This window comes from Miniopterus schreibersii (genome assembly GCF_964146895.1).
Source record: "Miniopterus schreibersii genome assembly, chromosome: 2".
NCBI classification, from domain to species: Eukaryota; Metazoa; Chordata; class Mammalia; order Chiroptera; family Miniopteridae; genus Miniopterus; species Miniopterus schreibersii.
In genome coordinates this window covers 174036-197032 of record NC_138102.1, presented here as the reverse complement: position 1 = coordinate 197032, position 22997 = coordinate 174036, and the positions used below count along the sequence as shown (strand labels likewise).

Here is a 22997-nt window from a genome sequence, read left to right as displayed (position 1 = left end):
CCGTCTTCCCCCAAAAGCACAAATGAAGAGTGGGGGACGGGGCACCTCCTGAGAACACACGCCAGCCTTTGGGGTGTTAGGGATGTGTGTCCATCACTGGTCCTCAGCCCGTGAACCTGTCCCGTGTCCCCAGCCGCGCACAGGAGCAGAATCAGCAGGGAGCCAAGGGAAGCCCGGTAAGAAGTGAGGTAAGGTCGTCAGAGCACCACTAGGGGGCTCTGTTCGGGGCGTTGGGTTGACTCGGTCACTGGGGCCTGTGCAGTGGATGACACCGGACACGTGTGATGAGACCTTGTTTCCACTCCCCCCCCCCCCCCCGAGCATCTCGGGGTCCCGGCACCACGTCCTGAGTTACAACTACAAACACGTGACCCCTACGCCCACCGAAGCCCGCTGTCCCGTGTCCCCTGAGTACAGTTACCAGCTGCCCCAGCACAGTGACACCAGTGACCAACGTAGGAAGAGGGAGATGACAGCCTACCTGAGCGGTCCCCATGCTGGCCAAGCGACGGTGTGGGCCGAGGATGGTCACCGGCAGCCGCTGGGAACCGGGCAGCTACGGCCGAGCCTCAGGCAGCGGGAAGGCCTAGGAGGAGGAACAGACAGAAATGGGGAAAAGATGGCACCAGAGGGTCAGCAACTCCCCGCGGGACGAGCAGGGGGGCGCAGCAAGCACGAGGCCAGGCGGCCACCCCTCCACCGGAGCCGCCTTGCGGCCAGGGGCCTGCGCACAGCCAGCAACACCGCACACGCCATGAAAACTATTCTGACTCTCAAGCAGAGTTTGAAATGGTGATAAACAGGTTTCAAAACTTCAAAATATCAGCCCCATAGAAATAATAAAACCGTACTTCAAATCAAGGCTTATCCTTCCTCACATAACTTGGTAGGAACAGTATCTTCAAACAGAGACCAGCTCTGCAAAGGGCCCGGGCAGAGCTGGGAGTATGAGCAATGGGTCCTTTTATCTCCAGGGAAAAGAGTGATGCACCTACAGAAAACGGTGTGGCATTTAAAAAGGGGAGGGGGTAGCCCCGATACTGTGATAAATTATAAAATTCTCTGCTCCTTTTGTTCATTGCATATTAATGCATGAAATCATTGTCCCCCCAAAAAACGGTCGAGATGAATCCGGAACACGAGGTTTGGGGAGAGACTTGTTCACAACATCAGGGTGAAAAGACTCGCTGCTCTTTTCTTCTTACTGAGCTGGCCAGACATCAAGGGCACCCGTCACGTGGCCCAAAACTACGGCCGGGCTGTGCTCACTTTCATGACAGTCGGGAGTCGACACCGTGTTCTGGACACTCTGTTTTCTCAATATCTTCTCTGACGGAGCAAAAGTCTGACCCCATGTTACTCAATGCCCTCTACTTGCTTTCAAATACACGACCCCAGAAAGGTAAGGCAGGCAACCAGTTTATAAAATTGATTATAAAATAATCCACAAACTGGAAGCAGCCGTGGTCTTCAGTATACAGTGAACACACGGTGCTGTGACCGCCGGTATGTTTATGTCCGGCTTTTACTGTCGAATGTCCACAAGGACGGCTCTGCCTGGGTCAGCATGAACCGTATCAGGATCTCTCCACCTGGGCACAGACAGAACCGCTCATTTCTTCCCACCTGGAAATCACTGCCCTGCAAATCCCTTACTGCTGGGCATTTCGGGTTTTCCCAGTTTTTCCCAGTGCTAATGATTCCACACACATTTTGCAGGCTTCCCAGCGAATTCCTCCTGAGCAGGTTTCTAAGACTGGAATCACCGGGTCACAGGATATGCAATTCTTGGTCCAACACGCTGCCAAAACACTTTGCCAATTTACACATCACAGATTTTCAGTTTTTGTTTTTGCCTCTGGTGAAAAAAGGTTTCTCACTGTTTTCATGGAGTTTAAGGGTCTTTTAATATGATTATTGATTGAATGTATTAATGTGTAAATTGCCTGTTCCACAGTTTGACTAAATTCTTTTGGGAGATCAATTTTTTTTTAATGTTTTTATTGATTTCAGAGAAGAGGAAGGGAGGGGGAGAGAGAGAGAAACATCAGTGATGAGAGTCATGGATCAGCTGCCCCCCTGCACACCCTCCGCTGGGGATCGAGCCCACAACCGGGGGCAGGTGCCCTGATTGGGAATCAAACCCTGACCTCCTGGTTCATGGGTCGATGCTCAACCTCTGAGCCACACGGCCTGGGCGGGCTGATAAATCTTTAGTTACTAACTAATATCTCCTTCTATACCTGGGACCACCTGTCTGCTCTGTGGGTTCTGAATGGTTTCTTCCTTTATCTTTTGTACGCTAACTTCACCATGGTGTCCTTTAACCATTTAGATGGTTTAATATCGTTTATGTGTCCAAATCAATACTTTCCTCATGGCTTCTATGATTACATTAGATCTGCCTGATTCCACAATTTAAAATATATATATATATTTATTAAACATATTGGGGTGATATTGTTTAATAATATTATATGGGGGGCAAAAGTAGGGGTACAGCTGTGAGTGTGCAGAAGTCTATTCTTGTACTGTTACTCGTTAATTACTGTATTATTTCACGTACCAACACTGGTAAACCTACTTTTGCCCCATCCAGTATATTCTACCAAATTTTCTTTTAACACTTCAAAACTTAATCATCATATCTTTAATGTGTTCGAAACTTTTGAGTTCCGAAATAGAAATTATCTCCTCTCCAATGACTAACCAATTATCCCCCAAAATTTGCCAAATAATCCATATTTCTCTGCCAACTTGAAAATGCCTCTGAACAGCACTGTCCTGTGGATCTGTTCACTTCCTGTGGCGTCAGCATCAGCGCTTCCGTCCGGAGGACAAACTCCACCAGGCAGGTTCCCTTTAAAAGTTTTCACTGGGCCTGGCCGGTGTGGCTCAGCGGTTGAGCACCGTCCTAGGATCCAGGAGATCTCGGCTCAGTTCCCGGTCAGGGCACATGCCCGGGTTGTGGGCTCGATCCCAGTCGGGGACGTGCAGGAGGCAGCCGATCCATGACTCTCTCGTCATTGATGTTTCTCTCTCTCTCTCCCTTCCTCTCTCTGAAATCAATAAAAACATATTAAAAAGTAAATAAATAAAATATAAATTTTCATTGAGCAATCTTGTGAATTTACTGGTCTACTTAACTTTAGTATCCCTTAATCAACCCCCCTCTCTCACCTCATGGCCCCTCCAACCGGGATTCCAACTAAAATTACATGACACACACCCCGGAAGGGAAGTGACAAGTTCAATGCTGACTTTTCTATTCAAGTGTCTCCATACCAAGAACTTGCTAACGTTTTGTGTCCTTTCTTAGTATTTTATAGTTTTTCCCTAAAGACCGTAAGCATCCCTGTTTCCGCCCGAGGTATCCTGTGGAGTTTGCTGTTTCAGAGAATGGACCGATTACCATAGACAGTACAGTCAATACTTTTTATTTATTGATCTAGTATTTGTTCTAATAATTGATAGTCCTACTTCTCTGATAGACTAAAATAAGTCTCGTGATTCTTAATATTTCATCTCTGTCATCTTCCCATATAACCTTAGGTGGAGACCCTGTACTTAGAACTTACCCTGTGCCTTTGATCTCTTTGCTAACATCCTCTGGGTTTATTTTTCCTCAGGCTCAAAAACATCATGTTTTTCTTTCAACATGGTCTGTGTGGGGTAAACTTTCCAAGTCCCCATAGGTCTAGAAATGTCTGTATTTTGCCCTCAACACTGAGTGACAGATGAGGTATAGAATTTGAGACACTCGGTAGATTTCCTCAAAGCTACAGTCACAGTCGCACGTTTCTTGCCAGTGTGTAAGCAATTTCTACTCTCCTGGGTAAATCCTTCAGACTCTGCCTTCACCCTGCTCACCGCGGTGCTTACAAGGAAGGGTCGGGGGTGTGAGTCATTTGTCTTTATTCCGGCCCAGCGCGTGGTACGATTTTTCAACCCGAGAACAATTTTCTTCACTTTGGGGGAATTGCCACCTTCCTGTCTATTATCACCTTCTTTAGCTTTTACCGGATGAATTTTTCCCTTTCGGGTCTACCCACCAGCTCAGTAGCTGTGCTGTTTCAGGGTCTCTTTCTAGCTCTTTTGCTGTTAATACTAGAAAATTCTTCAGCTTGATCTTCTAGTTTACGCATTTTTTTCAGCTATGTCTGATCAGTGAATATTTATGAGTTTTAATTTCAGGGGATATATTTTTTATAATGTTTCTAACCAGTCCTTTGACATAATTTCCTATTCCTGCTTTATCGGTGTTCACTTATCACACTGGTTAGAAGCACGGCTCTGAAGCAAGGGTGTGAGTCCAGGTGAGTCATCCTCTCCCTGCCTGAGTCCTAAGGTGAGAAATAGAGGTAATTACAGGACTTGCCCTGTACCGTAGGTGTAAAGATTAAGTGAACGACCCGTGTAAAATCCTCAGAACACTGATGGAAACATCTGAAAAGCTCAGCAAACGTTAAAACATTGCCTCTGAAGCCAAAGGCCTGCACCCAGGTCTGAGGTGCTGTCCACCCTTGAACTGGTCACTTAATGCGATTGTACTAATCCAGGGTCAGCAGCGTCCACTCTGCTTCTCACCCCATTAGTTTCATTTCTCTCTAAAATCCTTCCTTTTTCATGGCATCCCACTCTTACTTTGTAGATGGAATTTGAAATGTCCCTTCAATGACAGGTCTTTTCCTAAGCTCTCTCTTGTTTCTTCTTTAAATTTACTTTAACAGGAGGTCACCTTCCGTGATCCAGCGTGCTTTCTCTTTTGGGTTGTGACAGCCTTTAGATGTCATCTGTTCACCCTCCTTGCTGCACAGACTGGGCAGCCATGAGTCCTGCTTCTGGGCCCCAGAGCGCCGACCAGCAGGTAGTGTTGAGTAGGATGAGGGCATCTCACACCCCACTAGCTGGAGAAGGCAGGGGCCTCTCGGCGGAGAAGGAAGGGGGAATTGGGTTCTCGGCTCCAAGTGTTCAGAGCTGGAATGTGAGAGGGACCTGCTTTCCCCAGCTCCCGATTCGCCCCAGGGGGAAAGTGTTCACATCCATAGGGCAGGCCGAGGGGCTCCAATCAGCAGCACCCTCAAGCTCTTTGGCACCTTTTAAAACTATGCTGTATAATTTTAATATAAATTTAACTTTCCATTTTTATTCCTCATTGTGGAAAAATGAATAGGTTTTAAGAAATCTCACACACACACTTCAACAATGCAAAGCAGAGCCTAGTCCGTATTTATACTTCACATAGGGTATTTCCCTAACTTAAAAAGATGAAATTATAGGAATCTTCTTTCCAGAGCACAAATATACCTTCCCAATTGCATCATCTATACATCATTATAAACATTACAACGAATATTTCCTACCTCATTTCTGATATCCATGAATATTTTAACTGACATCCCCAAATATCTCAGCTGCCCTCTAGCCTTTGGGAAGGAACACAAACCCCAGTGGCACCTACGTCGCACCAGGACTGTAGAGCACAATGTGTTCACTCCCTGCTCTTTCAGGAGGATGAGAAAGTACAGAAATGCCAGTTCTATTTAGATGTTTGAAAGTTAATTTTGACTCAAAATAATATAAAATTCGAAGGTCTTCTATTATAGCTCAGAAGAGGTTATGGCAAAACATTGTTCCTCACTTGAGCCCTGCAGCCCAGTCTCCATCTCTCTCCCAAGACAAAACTGGCCACATTCCCCTGTCCACGGCCACGTTCCCATGTCTGCGGCCATGGAGAGGAAGCAGAACCTGTTCAGACACATGTGTGCTGACCTTTACCCAGATTTAACTTTTCTAAATATCATACACTTAGGTTAAAGTCAGAGAGTAAGCCCAGAAAAATCAACAATTAGAAAAGAATTCGTTCAACACACTATCAATTCAGGTAAGTCCTTATTTCCCCCCCTTCCGGCATTCACTCCATTGTGGTGCTCGGTTGACAGCGAGCTCCTGTGGTTAGAGAATGAGACCTCCTAGTAAAGTTTTAGAGGCATGAACGTAGATGCAGAAGCAGGTGAGGTCTAATCATCACGTTTTAAGTAGAATTTTACGACACGCAGGTCAGCATAATCACTGTGTGCCTTAAACACAGTTTTCCTATTCTCCAAGGCCGAACTTCACAATTTCTATCTGATGTCTCAGTCCGGGTTGGGAATCGAGTTCATGTGTTCACGGACGTCTTCTGACGGATGACCTGCTACCCTGTCGCCATTGAGGCCTTAACCGAATCTCCGAGTCACACGCAGGGGCATGCAGCTGACTTCATTCCGTCCTCTTCCGTCAGATTCCTTCATAACATTTACTCTCTAATGACTGATTCTTTACAGCATCGTACTCCATCATTCCTGATTCCTTTGCAGCATATTTCTCTGTAATCACAGACTTAATCGAACTGTCATTATCAGCAAAAGAAGCCAACCTCTGAGCTGCCTTCTCTAACACACTGCACTGTCCCCACCACAGCCTGACTTCTCCCTCCTGCACCTGTTGTTCTACGATCCCTCAGTCACCTTCCTCCAAAGCCGAGTGGCGGTGGTGAGGCCAGCGGGCCAGGCCGAAAGTGAGACAGGAGGAGGAGAGAACATGGGGTCACCACCACCCTTCACGGGCAGTTGTCAACATTTAATGACACACGGACAAGCACACACAATGCCATCTGGCACAGTCAGGTCCAGGCTGTCATCTCACCACCTGATGACCCTCAGACTCAAGTTACAACAGCAACTCCACTCCCCCTACCCAGCCACGTCCAGCAGGGCAGCCTTTCTGCCGCTTTCAGATGTGTGGCCCCACAACGTGGGCCAGTCACGCACCATCAAGCTCTCTGGCTCACATGCGATAGAGACACAGGTGTGGATTCACATCCTGACAGCGGTTTCTTTGGAGAACCTTGACTGATGCAATTCTGGTGGAAGTCTGGAGGCACCACAACCCGTGTTCGCTCGGAACTGCACCCCCAACATTCATAGTGTGCTTGGTGGCGGGTGATAAAACCCTAAACTCACTCAGTGGTGAAGGTGACTTACCGGCTCATGTGGGTGCAGAATGCAGCACCTCGGGCTGGCTTGACCCCCGCGGGTCTGTGGGCCAGGCACCTGGCTGACTGCCATCTGTTCACCTGTGTCCCATGACCCCAGCTCCCTCCGAGAGCTCACTGCACCTCACGGGGCAGGAGGGCTGCAGCTCCGCCCAGAAACCTTTCAGAAGCTGCCATGGCGGAGAGGGAACCTCATTCTCACAGACCCCCTTCAACGTCAAAGGCTTGAGTCCAGTTAGGGCTCCCCAGGAACACAGGGCTGTGGCATGTGACGGAGCTGAATCCCTCTAAAGTCCCTAGGCTGCACGGGGACGTGGGACGAGGTGGGGGGGGGGGTGGACATTCAAACAGAAGACAGCGTCCTTGTCAAGGAATCAAGAAATCAGAGCTGAGAGTTTGGGCGATGACCCAGTTCCTCACATCGTCACTGTCCGAGCTCATAGTGTCAGGTCCCCTCTCTGGGAAGTTCTTGGTTTTGTTTTTTGTTGTGGGTTTTTTTGTTGTTGTTTTTTAAAAATTTATTTTATTGTTGAGAGTATTATAGATGTCCCCTATTTCCCCCCTTTTGCCCCCTCCCCAGGCCTTCCCCTATTGTCTGTGTCCAAGGGCTGTCCACGTGTGCTTATAAGTTCTTTGGTCAAGCTCTTCCTGTCCTCCCCCTTGCCTCTGAGACCCGTCAGTCTGTTCCACGCTTCCATGTCTGTGGTCCTATCTTGTTCAACAATTTATTTTGTTCCTTAGATTTCACAATAAGTGAGATCCTGTGATATTTGTGTTTCTCTGACTGGCTTATTTCACTCAGCATAACACTAAAGAAGGGAAGCTCCTGTGTTTGCTCAGGTGTAAGAGCAGGAGGCTAGGTCAGCACTGCATCCAGACGTCACTATTAACCAAAGAGCATCTAGCAGGTGTTGCTCTTACACTAAACATGTGTCCCTACGGAAGAGAACCGGTCACTGAACACTGGAGATGGCTCGGGGGGAACTGAGTGCCAGCCTGTGCACACAGCAAGACAAACCGCCCGCAGGACAGTCCTCAGAAGCTGACTCACAGCCACCGGGAGACACCTGTCTTCTTCCGTCCTCGGTTCTAAAAATCATTAATAAACAAATTGAACAAGAAAACTCAATTACACCTTTTTAGAGTGGATTATCATGTTGAAAATAGTAATGAATATGCTTAGTAAACAAAGGTTCTGGAAAATTGCAATGTGGCGCATGACATAAATAAGATTATAGAGAAACAACTGACAGTGTGATGGAGTTTCCTTTATAGAATGTACTTCAAAACCAGTAGGTGGCACCGAGCTAAGTGTGAAATCCAATTATCAGCGCATTAGGCATTTACAGCATCCTACCTGAATTAGTTTGTAATCACCATTAGCCTACAGTGTGCAATGGCGTGAACCAAATAAGATACTGTTTATTATGCTTAACATTTTAATTAATGACTAAAAAGATAATAAACAGCATTTCAGTACAAGATGCATTTTGAACAATATTAAATTATCGAGTGTTGTAAGAATCACTGAAACAGGATGAATTAACGGCCAGGTTAGACATGGAGACAGTGCACACGGCTCCATGGCAGGAGTCCACGGATCCCAGAGAGATCCGGCACCCGGCCACGTCTTAGACCATGAACATGTAAGTGCAGAAGGGTCTGAGGTGCATCTCTGTGAAATTCCAAAGCAACGTGGATAAGGTCATGGGAATGAGGCCACAGACCCCACAGGAGAGGCCGTCAGACAGGAGGGAGACCCACCATCGTCCACACTGCGCGGCTCTAGGAGCAGGACCGTGAACCCAGACTCCAGTGCTCAGTAAAATTAGATTCCACATGGGAATAAACATATTTTTAGTCACCCGAGGACTGTGAAAGCTTTCCCACTCACAGATGCTAACGAAGACGTTCTTCAGAAGGCAGACATCAGAGAGAGGAAGAGAAGGGGAGCTGGGGAGCCAAGGAGGAGCGTGGACAACACCAGGGGAGGGAGATGAGCAAAGCAGAGTCGGGCCACTGGGGACCCGGAATGACCACGAATAATAACCCGGGGGTAAGACCGCAGCCTCTCAACCCAGGAGAACAGCACGGCCAGTTCTTGTTGTGAAGGGAAGACACTGGTGGAAAGATAGGAATCGAATGAAACGCCTTCCACCAAGTCATGAAACAGCCAAGATTCTCAACCGAACACTAGCAAATGGAACCCAGCAGGGTATTAAAACAATACTTAACTCTGAACTGAGAAATGACTCAATATTAGAATATTTATTATTTTATTCAAAAGGCATTAAAGAGGGGGAGAAGCTTATTCACACTGGTACAGAATAAGACTTCCATCAATTTCAAGACCATTCCTCGTTTTTTAGATTAAAGGGAAATTTGTTTCATTTGTAAAAGGTTATTTCCTTAGATCTATGGCAAACATTCATGCTGTAATTAGAATCATTTTTATTAGAGTCAAAAATTAAACAAGGACATTTGCGATATTTCAGTATCTAACACCATGCTGGTGATCCCGCACCATGCAGAAAGTCAAACAATCAGAATAAAAATATCAGAAAGGGAAAAAGGAAGCCAGAATTTACTGACCAGGTGTCTACCTAGAAAACCCAAGGGTGTCAGTTGACAGCGATCCTTCGGTAAGAGGAGGAACAGCAGAACTTTAAAACTGGGGAAAGAATATGAAAAGGGGATTTATGAAATAGTACTAATCACCCTGTGAGTACTGGTATCTAGTAAAATGATGTAAAATGTTCAACGTCACCGTGCTCTTGGGGTTCTAACTGGAACAACTCACACACCTGCACCAGAGGAGAGCCACGAAAAACCTTTGAACGAGTGGGCACGGCATCCATCAGAGTCTCACATGCAGGTTCATGGACCCAGCGAGGCCTCGTAGCGAACAGCTGCACGTATTCAAAACAGTGAGTACACCAGGGTGACATTCAGAGCACTGTATTCTGGAAAAGGCCAAATCGACCTGCGTCCATCAAGGGGCGTGGTTAAACAGAGCTCGATGCACCTGCACTGATACGCGGGGATGTATCGCAGAAATGTGCACCTGAAGCCTACGTAACCTTATTAACCAATGTCACCCCCATACATTCAATTAAGATACAATAAAAAAAATAAAAATAAAAAAGAGAAAGACAGTGTCATGGGCATGATAAGCTTTTGTAAAAAAACATTAATAATAATAATAAAATTAAAAATAAATAAAATATATTATGGAAATGAAAGCGGTGAAGTGAGGGGACTAGCGAGATGCAGTGACTCGATGCAGCGTCTGACCCTGAACTAGGGGGGAAAATGCCATAAAGACATTATCGGGTCAAAGATGAAACTGGAGCATGGGTAGCCAGCGAACACATTCTATCAAGTTAAATCTGCAGGCGATGCCTGGACCGTGATCATGAAGCGCGTACCCACGTTCTCAGGGAAAACACTGGAGAACCGGAAGTGAAGGCAATGACACGTGCAACTTATGCTCTCGGTTCACGAAGAACAGCCACGTGGGGGAGAGGGCGTGGTCAGGACGAGGCCGGCCCACGGGGTGGCTGAGAGGGACGGCACTCTTGCTACTATTCTTTTCTTGAAATTTCCTTAAGTTTGCAATTATTTCCAAATAAAAATGTTTTGTTAAAAAGAAAAAAGTTGCCCTGGCCAGTGTGGCGCAGCGGTGAGAGCCTCAGCCCAGGCCCCGACGGGTGACAGGTTCAGCTCCGGTCAAGGGGATGTACCTGGGTCTCAGGTTCAGTCTCCGCCCCAGACAGGGCGCACGTGGGAGGAAACTACGCGTCCCTCTCCCATGGATGCTTCTCTCTCCCTCCCTCCTTTCCACTTTCTCTAAAAATCAGTGGAAAAAATACCCTCAGGTGAGGATGAACAAAAAATAATAATAAAGTAGATTTTTATGACATACATTGAAATAGGAAGCTCTTTCTGGTAGCTAAGTGGAGACGGTGGCTGGAGAACACCGTGCCGGGCGTGATCTAATTGATGCTAGAATCCGAACAGGGAGACTCCGGCGCATGTCCACTCACGGCGGGTATTGACTCCCATGAACGTACAGGAACAGGGGAGTCTCGGAGACAGTGCATCTAGGGGCTGAGCGTTCAGGTTTAGACACTTTACATCCAGCTTTGAAGTACCTGCAATCCTGCAAATCTCTCCAAGACCTATTCTTTGTTTAGCCTGTTTTTACTCGATGATGCTGATGGCGGGGGGAGGGCAAGGGGAGGACCGTGAGGGAAAGATGAACGACCATCTCGAGGCCCCTGGCTTCTCAGTGTCACCAGATTCCAGGGTTGGAGAGCAGGAGCGTCGACCACCCATAACCCAGGATGGAGCCCACAGGGGCTCCCTCCAGGTGTCAGCACCACAGTGGGTCACGACCTTCTGCCTTTCACTTTCCAATACTCTCCACATCTTTTACGGTGTGATCACATTACTTTAAAAATGGAGAAATTACTAAAGTAAAAAGTGCAATTATAAGTCCAGTGTCAACAACAACAAAGTGGTTCAAAAAGGTGTCAGATGAAGGCAAAGCGGGGGGAGCAAATGGGAAATGAAATAGATTTCCTGCCAGCACTGGCTGTGCACCTCGGCACCGAGCGTCAGGATCGGTCTCTCCGAGTGGCCCCACCTGCCCCAGGTGTGACCGTCCACACAGGGGCCTGTGCACTGGTGAGTGACACCACAGGGAGTAGGGGCTGAAGAATGGAGGCAGCCTCTCCAAGCTGCTCACGTCCCCCCTTCACTCTGACCTAACCCTCCCACCTCCTCCCCTGGCCACACACCTGCCGCTTCCCAGCCTCCCCTCCCCTTCCTGTCAACGACCTGGGTGCCTCTCCTCCCTCCCGGTCTCCCACCTCGTGGCTGAGGACAGAGCCAGCCCAGACCTGACCCCACTCGCGAAGTTATCTGATCATCACCGCAGTCCCGAGGAGGCCGCTGTCACCTCCCCACTGTCCACATGAGAAATCAGCAACTCCACAGAGGAGCATGGAGTCTGGCCTCCAGGGTGACCGCCGTCTCCAGCCCAAGGTCTGCGACCACGTTATACACTCACGGGGATGCCAATCGTTCAGGACCTCCCACGACCACCTCTGCAGGCCGGCCCGGGTCCCACCCACTGCTGTACACAGCACAGCACCTCCCTAACGCTGAGCACACTAGACCCTCACTGAGCATCTGTGAACGAGGTGACACTTCCCACTCTGGGAACATCTAAAACACCTAACAGACTGTCGCCGAGAAGAGAGTGAGCATGATTGGAGATGCCGATGCTGCCACCGAAAGTCAGATTCTGTAAACGCAAGCGAGGGGGGAACCAAGGACAAACCGCAGAAGTGGGGAAACATTGCAATCACTGTCCAACAAGGTTTTATTCGTCCAGAATGTATAAAGAACTCACAAAACTCAGAGGAAGAAAACAGACAACCTGAGATTTAAACACGGGTGCAGACATGAGACGTCCCCTCACCTCAGAGGGTAGATGCAGGCAGGAGGGGTCCGTCCACCCAGCTGATGTGACAGCTCAGAGCCTGGCCGTGGCCCTTCCAGGGGGCAGGAGTCATTGGCACATCATTTGAGGCCCAGACACGCTTCACAGGGAAACGCTGCCTCTGAACCTCACTGAACGCAATACACCTGGGGAAAAGGTCTCGAGGACAAATGAACCTCTCGATCAGCTGGGACAGAGCCTGTCATTACGGGGGGCAAACAAGTGACTCCTGATGTGTTTATTCATTACCAGTATTTACTGTATTTAAAAGAAGTTTGTCAGGTAAAGGAAGGCAGATGCTCAAGGTGAGAGTGACAGGCTCCTCCCTCCTTCCCTTTGCTCTGCCGTCAGACTCTGCCGACTGCTCTGCTCCACGAGGCTTCTTCTCCAGAGAAATCAGCCAATGGAGGACATTCATCTTATCAAAGGGGTGGGTGGTCTGTAAACAACTCCTGTCTGCTCTATAAGATAAAAATATAAGTGTGTGAGCTGCCTCACAGCATCAACAGCAGCAAGAAACCCCCAAGGAAGCCTCAGAGGTCCGGCTATCAGTGGCCAGACCACTCAAAGACTGACCTTCAAGGCCTCAGACATACTTGTTTCTCTACAGACTAACAGCATAGAGCTGTTGTGGGGAAAACGCAGGGTTTGATTCAGGATGTGGGGGATGTCACAGCTCCCCCGTCCGCCCAGTGTGACTGCATCTCACCCCAACGAGCCTGGGAGCAGGTGGGTGAGATCCAATCCCATCACCAGTGCTCTTTGTTGGCCTCGTGGAGACGGCATTAAAAAATTAACTGGAGTTTTATGATTTTGTAAAACCATTCAATTCTTTTAAAAGTTCAAGTCGTGTAATCATTCACTTGAAATTAGCGATAACCAGGACAGCTCCCCCTTGCCTCTCACTGGTTCTGACCCTCAAGGCCACACGGCCCCTGCTCAGAGCGCACAGCAGGCCTGTGTCTCTGTCTGTCCCTGAATGGTACACACGTGGGGGGCGACAGCCACTTCTGTGGCCTCATACATGTCACAGAATGTAGGAGGATTGGCCTACATGTGGAGGATTGGCCTCATTCACCATCTTCACATTGACGTGGGTGCAAGAAAAGCTCCAAAATGGCCACAGCATCCGGCCAGTGTGGTTCAGTGGTTGAGGTCATCCCATGTACCAGTAGGTCTCAGGCTCGATTCCTGGTCAGGGAAAATGCCCGGGTTGCAGGCTTGATCCCCAGGAGGGGGCGTACAGGAGGCAGCCCATCAATGTTTCTGTCTCATCAATGTTTGTATCTTTCTCTCCCCCTCCCTTCCTCTCTCTCTAAAAAACAAAATAAAAACATATTTAAAAAAACAAAACAGCCACAGCTTCTAAATCCTTTGCTAACTCTGCTTTCTTGGCCATTCTTTCAAGAATCGATGAAAACTGACTCTACCCAGAAGAACACATGTAGGTAGGGCCATGTTGCACCCGTGACGTAGCTCGGAGGGCATGGGCCTGATTTGTGGCATTTGCTGAGTCCATTTGCAATACTGGGCCAATTTCATGCTATGTATGTGAAATCACAAATGCAGAAGTGGGGAGATGCCCGCCCACCTCCCTGAGCTCCTGTGAGGACGCCCCAGACACCACAGGGCCTGATGCCAATGAGCTGACTGGGAGAGGCTGTGGAAATTGGAGAGAGGTCAGTGCCACAGTGGGTGGCTTCTGGTCCCAACACTGCACCTCCCTGAGGCAAGAGACGCATGGTGACTCTCAGACAGGCCTGGTCTGAACTGGGGAGGAGGCAGGTGGGCTTGGTTAGCACAGTTTTGATGGAACTTTCTCCAGAGGGGCATCTGGCTGCCAGCAGGGGGCCCACCTCTGGCTCACTCCTTCCAGGCTCACACCGTCCTTGCTGAACCCAGGAGGCAGCGAGGAGCATGCAGATGGGCAGGCGGCCAGAGGGAAGAGGGCTGAGGGTTTTCACCTGAGACTGAATCACGCAGTGATTCGATGAGAGAGCAACAGGGTAAGACCCACATTTAAATGCCAAGACGTTTCCCAGAACATACTTCAACTTCCTTCCCTCTCGCTCATGTGGTTTCCCAGCTAGTGGAAGCAGGGTGACCCCGTGGTCGGTGGTACCTTCCCTCCTTCCCCACGACCGGCATGAAGGTGTGAGATGCAGGTGGCCCTGTCTCAGGAGCACTGTCACGTGCGCCCCTTGCGTGTGTCTAAGCTCACATCTAACATTATTTCCCATTGGTTTAATCATGGCAAAGGCCATAAAGACTCCCGTAATTTACACTGGCTTTTTGACGTAAAACCTCCACGTTACGCTCTCCTCTGCGCCTCACCTGGAATCTAAATGCCACACCAGCCTGATATCCACCATCACCCGTTTAAAACACATGAACAAGTTTGTCTCTAATAGCCTAAAACATTACATTGCTCGTTTTTTCCTTAAACTCTTATTTCTGGTCCACCTTCCTCCACAGAATTATACCCCGCTGTCAATATGCTGAGTTTAAAAGGCTTCCCGTTTCTCCGCAACACACACACATATGCACACATCCAGGTATGTAGTCTGTAATTTTCTGTGACTGAAAGATTCTAAATGATAAAAAATTTTACTTAGCTCAATTATCAAAACTCTTAGAGGTGCATAACCGACCCTAAAGTATAAATGTATTACAAATTTTGATGAATGAGTACTAAATATAAGCATTAAAATTTAATTGGAAATGTATCTCTTAATGCGATGGAGATTTTTCCCAGTTCGTTAATGCACTTGTGGGTGACTATTACTTTTTAGTGGGGAAAACAGTCCAGCACCAAGGGCTTTTTTAACAGCCACGGGCACGCAGGAAGCAGAGTCCATTAGCGAGAGATGGTGACGCACGCGTTTTGTTCCTGCCATGACCCTCAGTTCCTGGAAGTCCTTCAGAAAGTAACTATTTGGTTAATTAGACGGTGGGTCCATGATATCATCGCTCAATTATGCTGAAAGCAAGAACCTGGAAACCAGAAGTGGTTTTCACCCATTCGCTCGCCTCGCCACCTCTGCCCGCGGGGGACGGTCCCGAGCCCCCGCCTGGGCCACCTGCAGCCTCCAGCGGCGCGAGGGGGCGCTGCTCCCGACGCCAACACCTGCCCAGGTGAATGTGCTTTGAAAAAACACCTATGAAACTTCAGATAAGAAATTAATTTCCGTAAACTATCGCGTATCTCGTTCTCCATAAAAACCTTGATGCTTCGCAAGCGGAAGCATCTCGGTTCCGTGAGAATCACGATGAAGGAACCACGAGAAAACCCTAACGTGGGAGTCGGGAGCCCGCAGCGGGCGCCTCAGGGCCCAGCACCTGTGCGAGCGCAGCCGCCGACCGCCGCGGGGCAGGGTTTCCCCTCGCCCGGCAACAAGCGCAGCCAATGGAAATGCTGCAGCTCAGCCAATGAGAAGCCACCTCACCTGGGCGTCCTCGGGCGGGCTCGCTCCCGCCCCGCCTCCCTTCTGCAGGAAGCCCCGCACCTGGCAGGTGGGCCAGACGCTGCCTTGAACCGTTTGTTAAAGCCAATTAGACCGTCTTCAAATCTGCTATTAAATCCTGTTTATTGACAGTTCGAAGAATGCTGTGGGAAGATAAAGTAATAAAACAAATTCCCGAGGGGTGGGAGGGGTGGAGAGGGCCAGTGGGGGGTGGGGGCATCTGTAATACTTTAAGCAATAAATTTAAAAAAAATTTTTTATTGATTTCAAAGAGAGGAAGGGAGAGAGAGGGAGAGAGAAACATCAATGATGAGAGTCATTGACCGGCTGCCTCCTGCACGCCCCCTGCTGGGCATCGAGCCCGCACCCCAGACCTGTGCCCCGACCCGGAATGGAACCTCCAGGTCCTGGACCCTAGGCCCAAGCTCAACCGCTGAGCCACACCAGCCGGGCAAGATAAATTTTTTTAAAAATCCCTTTTATAGTCAACATGTCAAGAAACTGCATCTGTCCTGTGTACCCAGCTTTTTAAACTCAGAGAACAGTCATAAGTGATATTTTCCTCGAGTATATGATATCACAGGATTACTTTAAAAATATGAAAACAAAAGACTAAACAAGGACAAATGAAAGACATGTTCACATGCATTTTAATTCCCTGAACAGTGTTCTCACTGGAGCACAAGTTTCCAAGGGAACAGGGTGGAAGCAAACCACAGTCCATAATATTTCTAGCAATTAGGAGCTGCTCTGATTTTAAGACTCCTCAGCAGCAGGGCGAAGGGCATTATCCATATTCGGGGTATTTCTTGAGGTAGGAAGTTGCAGGAAGGTTTGCAAGCAGAGTGACAACTTGCCCTGGTCAGAGGATTCTTTCGCTGTTGAATCATCTCCTGGGAAAAGCAGCCTCTAGTGTGACTCCAGTGGATCAAGTGCAGCTTCACCCAGTTGCTCCCACAGTGACGGATGACCTCCCTCGCCGTTACCTCGCTCTGCCCCCGCTTTGCTGGTCAGGTGAGGCAGCACAGCCAAGCACAGCAGGGGGCACACAGTGCACACTGAGGTGTTTGGGGTGCGTCACCTGATAGCTGACAACACAGGAAGCTGAAGGACATCTGGAAAGGCCTCAGAAGTGTCCTTGAGGATGACTCAGTCTGAGAAATATTTGCATGCCTCGCCCGGCTGGCGTGGCTCAGTGGTTGGGCGTCAACCCATGAACCAGGAAGTTATGGTTCAAATCCCCGTTGGGCACATGCCCGGATTGCAGACTCAATCCCCAGTAGGGGGTGTGCAGGAGGCAGCCGATCAATGATTCTCTCTCATTGATGTTTCTCTTTCCCTTTTCCTTCCTCTCTCTGAAATAAATTAAAAAAAAATTTTTTTAAAGAAATATTTATACGCCTTAAAATGTTTTAAGGTAGGCATGTGATTGGCAGACACTAAACTCCTATAAGTCTCACAAATAAGACAGAACCATTGATGGAAAAATGGCTGATAAACAAGTGCTCAGGACAAGGTGGGCAGCCCTCTGGGACCTTGGCCTATGAACCATAACTTCAACTTTTTGACATGTGTGGGTTTGAATTTTCCATAACAATGATTTAATCCAAATTTGTTTCTCAACTATTTTATTAGGAATTTAAATATTAAACATTCAAATAAAGTGGTGCAGAGAGACTGACTAATAACTGAGGATGGTTAACTTTAAATATTCCCATGAAATATCTCAATGTTACAATACTTTAGGTATTTATAAGTGACAGCCTGGAGAGACACAGTATTTATTATTTGTCATCAATTCCAGACACAGTCTGGAGCCTTGCAGTGGCTTAAAAAATAACTCAAGCTGGAAGTCTATCAAGATACCACCAGCTTTTAGAAGTTAATTGTGGTGCAACGGCAGAATCAGGTGAGTTGCTATCTCCTGAGTGACAAGAGTATTATCCCCTAAATGCATTCAACTTTTCCTTTTAAACAAAATTATAGCACAAAATTGGGTTAAATCATTTTGCTGCAGAAAATTGTAACAAACATATGTCCAGAAATGAGATTGTAGTTTCCATAGCAACAGTTGTGTGGGTCTTTTGACCGGCTCCGTCCGTATGTTTTGTGCGGCTCCACCAAATAACTTAATTTCTTAACCTGCCATTTAAGTGCGCGACTGAAACAGTGCATCCTGATGAACCACTTCCCCTTCTGTATCATTTTCTGAGCCCTGTCACCACCATCCTTCCATTGTTCACAGAATCAATGTACTACTTTGGCAATACTTGGATTTTAAGAGGGCTGCAAACACTGAAAACTTAATTACATCATTTAATCACAGTTGAAGGGAGTCTCAAGGCTTTCACAGCTTCATACATTGTATTTTTTAAGCTTTAATACAAAAAGTGAAGTAATATCCATTATTTTCTTTGATGTTCTTTACCCTTCTACAAGTATCTTTAGAAATAAAATTTATTAATCAGAGTCAAGAAATAACAACAACAAAAACGTTACCAGCACTTAAACAATGGGAAAAATATAAGTAAAAATGTTGGACACAAAATTTTAGTATCTAATTAATTTAATGAATTTATAAGTCTGACCTATTTGGTGTATTGTGCCAAACAATACAGTACTTATTAATCATAACCATGAAGTATTAATACAAAGACAGACCAGTGCAAATCTTTAACAGATGTATGACTTATTGTTATGTTAATAAAGACATATACACATATTTTTGCACCTGGGTTGAAACAAAGCTAAGAAATGCTTTAAAAATCACAAAGCACCATGTGAGGTAACTGAAATTTCTCCCAAGTGCTCATTCCCTTACACAAAATGCTAACACAGGTGCATTTATCTTGCACACTTTTAAAAAATATTTTCCATAATTCCCACGCTGGCCCAGGGCAGATTCCTTGCCACCCTTAGGAGAGGGAAGTGAGATGGTGATAGAATAAGAAATCTGGGTTTGGTCTCGCCCTAGTTCCTGGCACAGAGCCCTAAAACCCTCGGGATTTCTGAGGGCAGATTCGAAGAGGCAGCCAAATGGTGTGGAATACGTGTCAGCTCTGGGTGGGGGCCAATGTTATGTCATCAGCAGCAGCATCGTCATCAAACCCACCCAGATCAGACTAGGACCAAACACCTTGTAATTGAGACATACACACGATGAAGTTTTCAGGTTTACAGAGAGTTTATGGAATTTAAGCCATCGCTGACATAACTAAGGAATTTGCCACCCTGCTCCATCTGACCCGGACGTGGGCAGAGGAAGTGACCGAGCACCAGAGAGAAGACCAGGCCAGGGCGGAGGCCAGACATGTGGAGAAAGACAGTGAACTTGTACCAGCCTCACGCTGGGGACAGACCGTAATGCTTCCCCTGAGAACAGTTTTATGTACTTTATTCAAAGCCAGAATAAAAGGATCTCAAGGGTATATTCGTTAACGGTCCCCACTGGGACTGAGGAGAGTAGGGCAACTTGCCTCACAGAAAACTGGCGCAAATTCCCACTGGGTGTGACAGCCCTCATGGCAACATTCATAAAAACCACTGCGCTTCTTACAAAATATAATTTCTAAAGCAAAAGCAGGCTTGCGAGTCAAATGTTAGGTTCTGTGGGGAGAGAGAAATTCAGCCCTTAGCTGATTGTGTGATGTCACCAGCTGCCTGCGTGTTCTCAAAGTGCAAGTCAATGAACTTGTCACAGCCAGTGAAGGACACCAACGTGGACAGAGGGGGATGTCCTCAAGTCTTCATGGTCAGAACAGAAAGGGGGCACCCTCGGGGCATTTTCCAAGCCCTCAGAAATCTCAGGGGCAAAAGGCAGGTGAACTACGGATATGCCCGGGGAGGGAGAGGACATGAGCTCCGCCAAAGCAGAGAGCAGTGGCCTGTGGACAGCCAGCACCTCAGTCTCAAAGTGCTCTTCCTATGAGGAAGGAAGTCCTTGGTCATTCAAGAAGTCCTAAGTTGGCATAATATGAGACTGTAATGAAATAAACAGAAGTGCGAACGGCTCTGGGTGAGAAGGCAAGGTACTCGGACCCAGGAACCTTTCTACCGGAGCCAGCCTTGTCTACGCTCAGTGAGCAACATGTGGTCAAGGTCAGGGCCAGGCAGCGGGCATCAAGTCCAGGCTCCAAGCAGACTTGTAACTACCTTGTGCTGTGGAAACTAATTTGAATAAGTAGGAGTAATGTCTGCTGCTTCTTTGCAAGAAGATTAAAATAATACAGATTAAAATAATCCAGAGAAGGTCTTCAAGGTACTGGTAGAAAAATGACCCATGAATATAAGATCCTATTATTATTATTATTATCATTGCTCATACCTACAAGAGTCTTTCCCTCCATGGTTTACTATGTGACCATAGGCAGAAAATGTCCCGGGGCAGAGCCGTGTTCATGACTCAGAGACAGGCAGGCACAGAAACACCACCAGATCGGCCACATTCCCTCTGTGGGGTTTTTGCTGTGTCCCGTTTTCTGGAACACACTGAGGACGCTGCCCACGGTGGGCCTTGCAGACACATGAGTGTGGCTTCTGTGGCCTCGCAGTCGTCATTCCTGACAGGAGGATCCCGAGCCTGGAAGGGTACGGGAACAAGATTCCTAAGTCCTGGATCTGAACCACCTGCTAGTTCTTGGGGATCAGGCAACTCCGCCCACAGAGCTGGAGTTTGAGCTTCATCAAATCACTCAAACTCCAACATGCATCCCTCTGAATGTCCCCAACTCGATTTTAATGAGCATTAACCTAGATTTACTCCCCTGTTCCTTCCCAGACTTCATGGAGGTTTCTCATGAATTAAAAACACAGAAAGCTGAGCTCCACAGATGGTTTTCAGAGATTACCTGTGTCAGTCACTGAAAAAACTGTCACCTTTCTCCTGCATCCGAGGTTAACTGCACACTTCCTGGGTCAGCCAGGCTTTCCCGGGTGGGAGTCCTGCTATGGGACCACCAATCAGCCCTGAATGGTCAGCATTTAGCTGGATGTCTGCGGGGAAATCCCAGAAGGCAATGTCCCCGCCTGCTGAGACCCAGCCCCACCGGGACTCCACAGGTCTGCCTTCCCCAGAGTCTCAACTTTCAAAGTTACTTCCCAGTTACTCCCAGGGGTTTCCTTTTTATCGTTATTTATTTGCCCTGAAAGACCTTGGCACTGATTTTCTCCCCCAGGGCGTCTAACTGATAGGTAGTCTCTGATCACTAATATTTACTGATCCCGTACGAGGCACTGGGAGCCTCCCCTCACCATCCGGGCTCTGTGTCACTCTGCTGATCAGAACAATCCCTCAGCATCACCCGCAGTTTACAAATGAGGGAGCGTCACCTTGAGAGGGATCCAGCAACATGCACATCACATGTGCCAGGTGGACATCTGTGGTTCGATGGGAGTCGCCCTGAGGCCACCATCCTCTGTCCCCACACAGACCAATCCTCCCACCCCAGACGTAACTCCATAAATATCAGTACAAGACTTGTACATTGTAAGTCACCCTCAATTTAAGTCTAAAGTGTTTGAACAGACTGATTTTCAGTGTCTAGTATAAAGCTTCGTTTGTGCCCCAGTAGCAAAATTAAAAATCTCATTTGGGTATTTCAAGCGTTTTTTACAGTTTCACAGGAACTGTTGGCTTAATAACCTAAGGTTACACCAAAATCACCGCAGCTCACCCAGCTGTGACCAAGCACCACAAACCTACAAAGAGAAGCAGAAACATAAAAAGTAATGAATGATCCAAATAACCATTCCTCTCCTGGGGGATCACTCCAGAAAATGTCTGTGATGCCCCCACAATTAAGGTTCAGAGGTGAGTGAGCCGGTGACATAGCCTGCAACCCACAGCAGAGATCCAGCTCCTGCCCCGGTGCACAGCCAGACATGGCTCATCCCATCCACGGACCATGGCCAAACCCGCCCCAATCAAGTCCCAGGAAAGGGCCTCAGTTTCATCAGCTCCTCGCTCCAGTTCTCCCTCTTCACCTCTGCCAAGGCCACTGGGCGCCATTTTAATTACAAATCAGACAAGCGTTGATTTCCAATTAATGCCTGTGATTAGTTCTTAAATCGTAGAAAACAGGTGAAATATCCTTAGGAGGAGATTTTTAATTTGACTATTGAGGCACAAACGAAGTGTTTCACTATAATAAATTTCTTCCAAATGACCAAGTTCACTGAATTTGAGTTAAAAACCTTATTATAGCTGCTAATGTGTAAACCTCTCCTTAGCAGCATTTGCCCCAAAGTTCTGCTGAATCAGAGTCTTGCGTGTCAAGTATTCTCAGTATCTCCCTGAAAATGCTTCTTGGTGCCTCCTGTCACCGTCAGGGCTGGTGTGCAAACTCCTTACATGTTAAGAGAGTAACTGGCCGGCACTGTCTCTGCCTCTCAGCATCCGCGGGCATCACCTGCCTCCCCTGAACAAAGCTTCTCCAGCCAGATTGTCCTTGTGTCTCCTGGCTGGAAGCGAGGACCTTGTAGAGGCAGCCAGGAGGGGGCGGTGCTGAGCCCAGGCAGGTAAATTCCCCATTCACAGGGAGGGAAGCCCGCTTGGAAAGGAAAAACTGCAAAACCCGTGGAGACCTGACCACACTACCTGAATGCAATTTCTCCTTTACAGAAGTTAATGCTCAAGTAACTTGATTATCCAAACTCTCACCACCCAGATTTTGCCTCCTGTTGGTGCCTGATACAGCCCCGGGCAGAGCTCAGAGACAGGGAGCCATCTTTTGATGAGCCACTGGCTCTGGAGGTCCAGTAGCCACGGCTGCCCATGGCTCACACCTCATAATTTTAGGCCATTTAACTTCCTGCGGCACTGAGAAAACAGCTCGTGAAGATCCAGCTGGCAGGTTTTAGGGGACAAAGTTCTTTGGAGTTTGATTCTGAGAGGGCAGAGTGTGGTTAATCTAAGAATGAGCATCATCCACGTAGAGCTGCAGGTGTCCACCAGTCACCTGAAACGACGCTCCGAAATATCATGCGTGGG

General features: G+C 47.7%; 1 protein-coding gene across 1 annotated transcript in view; it reads right to left on the bottom strand.

Moving 5' to 3' along the window:
* DLGAP2 (DLG associated protein 2) overlaps positions 1-22997 on the bottom strand; it is a 274304-nt gene that overhangs the window by 230482 nt on the left and 20825 nt on the right. Inside the window, exon 2 of the mRNA XM_081129834.1 lies at positions 482-586. Within this exon, the coding sequence (XP_080985960.1) occupies positions 482-496 (15 nt within the window). The 5' untranslated portion in view covers positions 497-586. The remainder of the gene's footprint in view (positions 1-481; positions 587-22997) is intronic.